The sequence below is a fragment of the Polyodon spathula genome, chromosome 12, assembly GCF_017654505.1.
Source record: "Polyodon spathula isolate WHYD16114869_AA chromosome 12, ASM1765450v1, whole genome shotgun sequence".
NCBI classification, from domain to species: domain Eukaryota; kingdom Metazoa; phylum Chordata; class Actinopteri; order Acipenseriformes; family Polyodontidae; genus Polyodon; species Polyodon spathula.
The window spans coordinates 7,007,634-7,018,914 of NC_054545.1; the positions used below are offsets into that span (position 1 = coordinate 7,007,634).

Genomic DNA, 11,281 nt, shown 5'->3' on the forward strand with positions numbered 1-11,281 from the left:
GTCGACACTGTCAATACCTTTTAGAATTTTGAATGCTTGAATTAGGTCGCCACGTAGTCTTCTTTGTTCAAGACTGAACAGATTCAATTCTTTTAGCCTGTCTGCATATGACATGCCTTTTAAGCCCAGAATAATTCTGGTCGCTCTTCTTTGCACTCTTTCTAGAGCAGCAATATCTTTTTTATAGCGAGGTGACCAGAACTGCACACAATATTCAAGATGAGGTCTTACTAATGCATTGTACAGTTTTAACATTACTTCCCTTGATTTAAATTCAACACTTTTCACAATGTATCCGAGCATCTTGTTAGCCTTTTTTATAGCTTCCCCACATTGTCTAGATGAAGACATTTCTGAGTCAACAAAAACTCCTAGGTCTTTTTCATAGATTCCTTCTCCAATTTCAATATCTCCCATATGATATTTATAATGTACATTTTTATTTCCTGCGTGCAGTACCTTACACTTTTCTCTATTAAATGTCATTTGCCATGTGTCTGCCCAGTTCTGAATCTTGTCTAGATCATTTTGAATGACCTTTGCTGCTGCAACAGTGTTTGCCACTCCTCCTACTTTTGTGTTGTCTGCAAATTTAACAAGTTTGCTTACTATACCAGAATCTAAATCATTAATGTAGATTAGGAATAGCAGAGGACCTAATACTGATCCCTGTGGTACACCGCTGGTTACCACACTCCATTCTGAGGTTTTTCCTCTAATCAGTACTTTCTGTTTTCTACATGTTAACCACTCCCTAATCCATGTACATGTGTTTCCTTGAATCCCAACTGCGTTCAGTTTGAGAATTAATCTTTTGTGTGGGACTTTGTCAAAAGCTTTCTGGAAATCTAAATAAACCATGTCATATGCTTTGCAATTATCCATTTTCGATGTTGCATCCTCAAAAAAATCAAGCAAGTTAGTTAGACACGATCTCCCTTTCCTAAAACCATGTTGACTGTCTCCCAGGACCCTGTTACCATATAGGTAATTTTCCATTTTGGATCTTATTATAGTTTCCAAATACAATGAATCAAAACTTAACCAGCAGATAACTCATGAGTTGCGTGAAGATCATTGAAAGGCTTTCCTGCTATGTTAACAAGCCCTGAAATAGCAAATGTATTATTATATTTGGTAGCTATTGCTTACACATACTCTGTTATGTACATGTATATGTATGTATTGAACAATAGAGGGCAGTAGCGTTCCAAACACATTTGCAAGCCAGCCCATCAGGTTTACCTATTACAGAAGTGCTAACTGATATATTGAGTAAGTGATATGTTAGGACATAGGGCCATATGCCTAAAACTTAGTCTTCCAGTAAATGAATATGATTGCAATCCATTTTCTGACAGGCTGAGAAGGTTTTAAGATGAGGATAGAGGCAGCGTAATTAAAGTGTAATCCCAGCAATGGAGCATATCGGGTACACACTCAGTACAAACGTAACACTTGTGTACTTACATTGTACCTAATGTGTAATTACTTCTATTTCATAATAATCATTAACAAGTAGTATTTGCCTATTGTGCATCATTGGAATTAAGGTTGAGAGTACATTTAATATTATGTTCTTCAAGGGAAATTAATTTCATCCTTATCTAGTCTTCTGACATCTATCATCTTTAATAATGTCGACCAGTCTTTTTAGAGCCTGCAAAAGTAGGTGCCCCATTTTAGTAAATAAAAAAGTACACAAAAAATAATGTCCTAGAATACAGAATGATAAAATTGGAGGTCACAGAGCGATTTGCCCTAGTTAAGAATAACATCCTATTAATTTTACTGCAGAACACACACACAGGCATATACACTGTCACTATGTGGGCTAATAGAATACCTACTACTAGCCGAAATCTAACACAAGCTGTCACATGTTTGTCTATAATCATCAAAATCATCTATAATGACATTCTAGAAAAGCTTATTTTATGCATTGTGTATGTTTTCCATGGTTTTAGCACCCTTTACTATCTCCCCTGTTTAAGACTTCTTAAGTCTGGGAGTGACTACTGCCTGGCTAAAGGTTTTGCTGAGATGAAAAGTTTAGCACAGCAAGCAAATAGCACTACTGACATTTAAAGGCAACCTGTCGCTAGTGGGTATTTCTTATTTGTTCGAAGTGTAGCAGATGCATAAATATACCTAATGAATTCCTTAATCTTCAAAGAATAGCTTTGCATTATAAGTGATAAGGGAATAGGATTGGAAACCACAGTGTTGATGTCTCAAATCTTCAGTGGTGCTGTGAAAATATATGGTCCTAATTCATGGACCAGTCTTCTTGTTTTAGCTGACACAGGAATGACAGTGAGATCAGAGGTACAAAAGGCAAAAAATAAAAAGATTTAAAAAAAAAACCCTGTTACTACGAAGTTTACGTTCCCACCACAGACAGATCAATCAAGTCAAGTATCTTGCTTTTGCTGACCTTTTTGCTCCAGAAGCCAAACAACATCACACACAGAGCATATGGAAAAACAATGTGACATATTATACAGTTTTGTTATTCAGCTCAAATGTTCTCTCAAAGCAGTTCTTAGCAGACTCTAATTCTAGAATTCAATTGAATCTGACAAAATGCTAATAAAAGCTTTTCACTGCTGTTGTTTATCATCTATATATAAAAAAGTAATTGCATAGAAACAAATAAGTGTTAGACTCAGCAGGCAGAATTTAAAATATGTGTGTGCGTGTGTGTGTCTGTTTAAACTGCATTGACTTTCTGCAGAGATTGTGGCTGGTTTATATAATTGTTTGGGCAGAATGTCACTCAAGGAGATTGGTGTCACCCCAGATAGCACAAACACAAGCGATCAGCGTATGAGTGTTTAGTCCCAGTCATTCCTAAAGTCCTTGCCAGACTCATGCATTGGCAGGCCTGATAAGGAAAACAGTGATCAGAATCAAGCGTCAAAGGGGCCATTCTTTGATCGCTAGTCTTCTTCGATCGGTTCGAGAGAGAGAGAGCGAGAGAGAGAGAGAGAGAGAGAGAGAGAGAGAGAGAGAGAGAGAGAGCGAGCTGACGAAAAGCACGCTGCTTTTCATGACCTTCATGTCTGGATTTGGTCCCGAATTCAATTCAGTTGTAAATCCACTTGTTTCACGCTGCTGAAATGGTTCCTTCCGCTGTATAACGCAGCAAAAATAGCAACAACACCTAAAATTCATATTTACTGCAAATTCACAATTGCATCTTCCCATTAAGCCACTAATTCCCACATAAGCCAATACACTGCAGGACAAAAAGGGATGGCTTTTGCTAAGGAAGAGACAAGCAACAATGGATTAGGCAAAAGGGTAGCGCGAGTACCTTTTTGCAGTGGGGTGTATTAAGTTGAAGGGTCTCACTCACACTAAGGTTCATTGAGAAGCGAGATAAAGACAGTCTGAACCGTACATGCTCTGGAGAAGGTGCCGCTTGTATGCCAAGCATGCTAGTATGTGCTGCTCATGTTTTGTCAATGGTTAGTTACTTGTATATTAACATAAAGTATGCCCTGCTTTCACTCTCAGCTTGTCTTCAAGCGAAACAGCCTGCTGTCTCTATAGACCCTGTCGTTTGTTCGTCAAAACTGCGCTGTGTCGTGTTACCACAGAATGTGGAATGAAGGTGAATAGCCTCCAAACTAAAAAGCTATTGAATTTGGCTGCAGCTTGGCTGCAAAAAAATAAAAAATTACACCCATTTGCCCCCTGTTTTATTTAAAGACACAAATGGAAACTTTTTTCAGAGAGAAAGCTGGTCTCCTTGTAGTAGCAAACAGTGTGAGTGTGTCTTAGGCCTTACTATACATTTTATTAGACATGAGGAGTGTAATTCTGCTGGGAATATCTCCTGCACATATCTGAATAGCTCTTCACTGCTCCCTGGTGTCCAGACTGATGTTCACATCTGAGTCGTCTCGTCAGACAGAATCATTGCGATACTAACACTGACTTCCTTGATCTATTCCTTACTTTGTATAAAACTGGACAGTAAAACTTTTTGTGAATTAGCCTCCTGTAATTCAGTGTTAGTTTTTTTCTTGGCACAAATGAAAGCAGAATGCAGATAAGCCAGGGTCTCGGAATAACCTCTAAAGAGATGATTTCCAAACAGCACTGGTTTGTCATTAGTGGGGAATGCCAATAAACCTCTTCCACCACTCCCTAGAGTGGGCATATTAACGAGGCTTGCCAGAGAGCAGGAGGATGTGGGATGCAGTAAATAATGTGTTTCAGCCTGGCCGGTGCACAGCGTGGCTCGGAGATACCTGTGCCTCAGGACCATGTGGCCTCTTCAGTGGAAGTCTCACATCACACACAGTGAAGGTTAGCATGCTCTGTACCAGAGGAGCTCGCTCTGATTCATTTCCTCTTGTGGCTGTTGCCTCCCTTTGAAGTGGTCTCTGCTTGTACAAAATATGAAATTCCCATGGCCAGCATAGTGCTAGTACACAACCACCTGCACAGTGGTCAGGAAGCAGTTTTAAGTCTTTTTAAGGCTTTGCGATACCATCTGTACAAAGCAACGCTTTCCAAATGTAGAGATAAACAAGTCTAGACACTGAGTTTCCTTTTGGCATGCATGCATATATATATAATATAATATATATATATATATATATATATATATATATAATATATATACACACACACACACACACACACCACACACACACACACACACACACAACACAAAGTAATTTTTTTGATATTGTCACAAAAAAGTGAACACACCATCCTACACATTATTTAGAATAAAAAATATATATTTTAATGCATTTTAATTCTAGGCTGTAAGGCAACAAAAGGTGAAAAATGTGAAAGGGGGTGGACACTTTCTATAGGCACTGTGTGAAGCAAGTTTCACATCAACAGTGGTGGGAAACATTAGTCATTGTAGGTCAAAACATTAGACCATTCACCTTAAATACAAAAGTTCAATAATGCATGCATAGATTCTTATACTTTTAGGTTTTGCACTAGATTTTGAAAGGATATTAAAAGCCTACATTTAGTACCCCAGTCCCCTCCCTCACAAAATACAAAAACAGCAACACTGTTCTCCAAACCTTGCCGACAAGAGCTGGAATGTTCATGGAATTAGTTGCAAATCCCATCCCAAATGCCATAGCTGCCTCAACACCCAGGAATCTGGCTACTAATTTCTCCAGCTCTTCATGTTTATCTAGGTTACCTGAAGACATTTAAAAAAAAGAGCAGCAGTATTAGGAGGTTAAAAGACAAAGCTGTGCATTTGTTTTTGATTTTTTTGGGTAATTCACAGACTCAACATTTGATAATTATTTAGAAATCAATTCTATTTTAAACCACTGTTAATATACACCATTACCTTGTAGAAAAAATGCCTTAGTGTTCATTTTTCAGATGCTTGAATAAAACTAGACAGACATTTTTGCTTATTTTGATCTCTACTACAGTATTCTCCATAGTATCTGTAGTGACGGATTGTTTTTTTTTCATCTTAAACAAGTTAAAATTCATACAGTACAGAAATCAAAAGCTACAGTGTATTATGACAGATTCTCTGACAATGCAGCAATCTGATTGTTTGGAAGTGTTATGATGTTGTATAATATAAAATATTATTCTTATTTGTCCTGAATGCATGTTGAAAATGTTTTGTTTACTTACCCTGCCATTATGCAAACTACATAAATCAGTAAAAAGGGTATTGTGATATTGACAACTGAATACAAAACTGACACCAGCCCGAGCACCTGCGATTTGACATTTACAACCAGGAAATTGGAAGGGGTAATACGAAAGCATGAGAAAATCTGAGAAAATCCATTAGCCCTTCTTAAAACAATCCTTTCAGTACACACGTTCCTTGGTTCTTTACATTTATGCACAGCACCGTTATGTAGTACTTTTACTACAGCAGGACTTACCCATCTCTCGTCTAGTGCTGCTCACTCCAACCCCATATTTCATAGTCACATCTGCAGCAGCATCTGCACATAGCCCGTGGTTCTCAGCAAATCCCAGATAATTGTAAGAACCCATGTTAATGACATCTTTTACAACTTTCCCTGTGTACCTGGAAACAACAAACTGAATTACATTGTGTATTTTTATATAAACTTTTATACCTAAACTTTGTTCTTTTACAACAAGCTGGCAGTGGGGTCCTTAATGACTTAAACAGCAGTGCATCCGATTACTGCCGCTCTTTACGCTATATATATATATTAAACTTAGCTGAGGTTTCCAACTCTGTTTTAAATCACTGAAATAAACAAAAGTATATGTATAGATTAGTTAAAACCTACTTGAAGGTCCAATTGTAGTCATAGGATACTCTGTCCATGACATCAAATTTTGCCCCAGGAACACTACAGATAGGTCTGTTCCAGCTGTCTCGAATTCGCATGTACAGGTTTCTTGTGTAAAAATTTTCAAAATCCTGATAAAGTGGGACAAAGTCCTGAAACAAAAACAAAACAAAAAGACTATAGCAAACGTTTTGTTGGTGGCCAGCAATTACCAGTAATTCAGGTTTTACTGTAATGTTAGTCACATGGTAGCATACAGTAGCAGCACCCTGAAAGTACACAAAAACGTTACAAAAATGTGCACTGTTCTGTTAAGTTTCCTTCCTTTTTAAAATGATTCAGTCATTTACAGCACACATCTTTGTTTCCCAATTCAAGCAAAGCCATTGTATTACAGATCCCACACAAACACATCCGATGGAGGGGGCAGGGATACAAAATAAAGGGGTAAATACATCAGATCATAGACTAGTCTGCCTCTGATCCTGTGTCCCTTATAATGCTACTTGCACCAACTGGCATGCAAACATGCATTCTGTGGTTTAATGGACAGCTTGTGGACTGTAGTTCAATCAATTTCCACCTAAAAGTTAAATATTAATTGACTGAGGTCAAAAGGTTTTGTAGGAGTCAAGATGTTGACCTTGCATTGCATATCACAGCAAAAGGCAAGTTCTGAAGCGGCACACTGGGAAACTACATATTTAAGGACGACAGTGACTTCTTCAAGATGAACCTACTGTGCATGGGTAAGAAATCACTAGGACAATGTTTCACCCTTTTTACAAAAAAAAAGAATTTCAAAGCATTCAAATATCTGGGTAAAAACTGCTTTCCACCCACATAACATAATACAAGAGTTTCAGTTCAATACAATGTGGCACTTTTCACAATCGTCATATCAAAAAATCCTGAAAAAAAGTATTTTCATTTGTGGCATTTCACCACATTACAGACTTCATACATGTACTATGGAGTGGGCAATTCACCTGCAAGCTGACCATATTACAGCTTAAGCATACTGTAATACAAGAACAAGAGTTTCACCTTTTGCTCCTCTCGTTCAGTTGCATTTTGACACTTCTCTATCTTCCACTCTCTCAAGAAATCCCGCAGATATCCAAAAAGTGTGAGAATACCATAACCCATGTACGTGAGAACCGCAACTAGCATAGGGGTTTCTTCAAAGACTTCATTAAATGGTCTTTTATACAATCCTCCATTGTGTGCAACGTGGTAGATCTATTAAAAAAAGGTTATTTTTTCATTAGAAAGCAATAATGAATCATGACATAAGTAGCTTATTGTACAGAGCCATTATAAACCTAAGAGTCAAAACCTATAGAAGATAAACAATAAAATTGGCTGTATTTAATCAGTGACAAAAACATAATTTACAAATAACAATAAATAAGTATTCATCCTCCTTTTTCACATATTTAAAATGAGTAATGAGTCTTTCAGGAAAATTGTTAATTGATAAGATGCGATATTTACAGAATGTCTTTGACAGAAGACCCATTGTACAAACCTCAGGAGGCAATTAAGTGTCAAGCTGGGAAATGCAAAATATGAATTAGTTCAGTTTGAAAAATGCATTCATGCCCTGCTTAACTTATTTTATCCAAAGCATTCAAGAAAAGCATTCACTGTGGAGAAATTATGCAATCAGGCCATGTGATAGCAATATTATTATTATTATTATTATTGACTACATGATACATCCCATCAAATTTCTTTAAGAACATTAATTTCATAAATTGTAGTACTCTCAATTGTACTGTGGTGTAATTTTATCCCTGGTAAATCCTACAGTCCTCTATCAAATCTACTAAAGCAGTCAAACAAAATTAATTGCTTCACAAAAGCATGTGACTAGTCATGCCTCATTTGAAAATATCTCACTATTAATTAGTGATAACTTTGCACACTATAGTAAAATTGTATTTTATAACTGTCTAGTACCTATGTTAATTGATTTCACTGTAATTAAAAACTTTGTTAAAAAAAATAGATAGTTGAAGATCCTGTTAGTAAAGTTTGGTTAAAATACCAACAATAATTTGCTTTTCCTAATTTGCAAAAAAGCATCCTTGGTGAATAACTCTGTTATAAACTTTGCATTAAATGACTTAATATATATTTACTGCCTTTCATTTATTTTATTTTTTAGATAAACTTGCTGAGGTGTCTAGATCTAGAGAGACTCTTTCCTGCTTAACTGAAAGACGAGCTCCTGACATAAGTAGCCTCTCTCAAGTAGTTTTGTGATGTAGGCAAATGTAGAGGGGGCTATACTGCGAAAGTAAACTACATTGCACCAGATTTCAACACATGCTTCTATAGGCGAACAGCATGAGAGGCTACTGAATAATTCTGCCATGCCACCTACTGTATGCAACATTTTCTACCAATAAATTATAGCCCATAAGGTCCTGCAGGAAAAAAAAAAGTATATTATATATATACACACACACACACTAAGTCACCTCTCCAGAAATTTTGGGACTGTTTAATTTGTTACCATAATTGTCAACAGATAACACTTTGCAGCATAAACTTAAAATATATCAACTTTCATAAACCCTGAGATATTTCTATAATCTAATTTGAGTTGTTTTGTGTAATCTATTATATTCCAAGAGGCAAATTACCAACATGAAACATTTCTTAAATAATGCCCTATTCACATACACTTAAAACTCTTGATGTAACAGGTCAATTAGCATACCATAATACTTTAACTACCTAAATGCTATCACCATTTAAAGTGGAAAGTCTCTTTGAAACAAAGTTGTCAAAATCCTGAACATAAACAATAGTTTAAATGTTTCCATCTTACATAATCAAAACATAGCCAGAGGAATGGTGCCTCCTTAGCACTTGTGGAGTAATTAAACTGCCTTGTACTTATACCACAGATTACAATTAAATTTATTTGGACGACTTCAATCAATTTCCTTGCCTTTTATTATCAAAAGAATGGGGTGGTCGTATGTTGCTTTAGTGTTACAAACCATGAATTCGCTTTCACACAAACATCTTAACATTACCAAACTGAGTAAGAATAACTAAAAATGTTTTGGGAGATTTTCAAATTATGTCTGTGGTTATGAAAAAGTTAAGATATACTGTAGTCTGCCATGTTCAACAGTTGCTAGATGGGCCTCATTAATTGCTAACCAAAAACATTCACCACACCACTGTGACATACTTAAAGCAAACACACACCATCTACTATTCAACAGCCTGCGGTCCAACAGAGAAATACACCCGCCTAGATTATTTAAATGTTGGACAACTAAAATATTTCAAACACTCGATTATTTGTTGTTTAAAAAGCACTATAAAACATAACTACCAATTCTTAACCGATCCATCAATAACATCAGCCATTACATATTGACCTAAAACTAAGAAATCAAGTTTTGGACACTGAAACGTTTCACACAATGTTTATATAAAATTATAATTACAAAAAACATTAATGTTCTGAATGAGTGTGCGCATTTCGGTGTCAGCAGCTCAAAGGAAACTGGGCCTGGCCTCACCTTCTCCTCGGGATAACAGTGTTGTTTCTGGTAGAGGTAATGGTTCTTGACACAGCCGTTCTTCCCCGGTTTCACCCCGTTTGAAGCGCCGTAACATCTATCGCCGTTAGACAGCTTTTTCACCGAGCTTTCCGTCATTCTTATCAACATATGAAAGAATATTGAAATGTTATTTTTTTTTTTTTTTTTTTAAGAATTACAGGATACAGCCGTATCACAAACACGGAAACCACTACGAAATGCAAACAGACACCCCTCCAACTCCAACAATACCGGAAATCATCGCCCTAGAAACGGCCTATACCCAATCAGATTTTTTATTCCCCCCTTCTCTGACTTTGCGCCGATTCACTGAAAGGGAGGTGCCTGGTGCGGTTTCGACTAAATAGGGAGTGATGGAAGGCAACGTCAGTAGATGAACTGTAGTAACCTTACTTTTTGCTAGCGTGCTTATGCTAAACCTGCGCTTCACAAAAGAAAGATTTCCCCTTTTCCACCTTAACTCGAACTACTGTGGCAGCAGAGTTTTGCGTGGAATGTAAATTATATATTTTACGTGACATCCAGTTGACATAGCCAAAGAATATTCTCCAATGAAAAATACACAGTACCAAATACTGTATATTTCAGGTATGAACTACCAGAATGTATTTTTTTTTACCAGAATGGAGAGTCACCGTAAGATTTTTAATTGTAGTAATATTCTCACAAACTGTACGTTTTTTTCTGAGGGTAAACAAAATAGGTAGGGCATGAGCCTAACTGGGAACCACGAGTGAATTTTTAGGTTTATATTACGGATTTAAGATCTATAATATGTGGTCTCATTTTATTATAAATGATTATTTTACGTTTTCTAGGGAGCTTGACTGGTTTTGGCTCCTGCGATTGTAAGAAAATAACTTTATTAATAGTAATAGCTTTATTGTGTGCCTAGGCACAGACCGGAACAGGGATCTATGTATATCTTGCCGCTGGCTTGATGAGCACCAGCGGCCTAGTAATTGCACATTTTTTTTAATGTGGCTTGAGACACCCATAACACGTGGGCATCCTATATGCTTACATTGTCCTCCTTGGATAGATAGACATACGTGGCTAAAAGGCAAAAGACCTAAAAGGCAAAATCATGATGATGCCAAGAAGCCAGACTTATAAACGTATCAAAGCTGGTGTGAAAAAGACAACTCAGAGATATATTTTATTTTATGATGGTATGTCCTGGGGCTGCGGGAGAGCTACAGTGTAAGCCTTGTTGTCATCAGTAAGTCTTATCTTATCCACAATGGCTTCTGTTGGTTCTGATACATTATTATGCAATGATTAAATATATCTGACTAAAATAGTTTTTTTTCTTCATTTTTTATGCAGAAAATTATTACAAAACAATGTATACATTTAGAAATACTTACAAATGTTTTTACTAAAAGCCTTTTTCAA

General features: G+C 36.6%; 1 protein-coding gene across 1 annotated transcript; it reads right to left on the reverse strand.

The window, feature by feature from the left end:
• Window positions 1-4,879: 4,879 nt before the first annotated feature.
• Window positions 4,880-10,156, reverse strand: LOC121324693 (serine palmitoyltransferase 2-like). The gene is made up of 5 exons (XM_041266812.1): window positions 9,842-10,156; window positions 7,338-7,532; window positions 6,288-6,442; window positions 5,907-6,055; window positions 4,880-5,188 (listed from the first exon to the last, which is right to left on the reverse strand). The coding sequence occupies exons 1-5, from the start codon at window positions 9,989-9,991 to the stop codon at window positions 4,992-4,994; spliced, it is 846 nt and encodes a 281-aa protein (XP_041122746.1). The 5' UTR covers window positions 9,992-10,156; the 3' UTR covers window positions 4,880-4,991.
• Window positions 10,157-11,281: the final 1,125 nt, after the last annotated feature.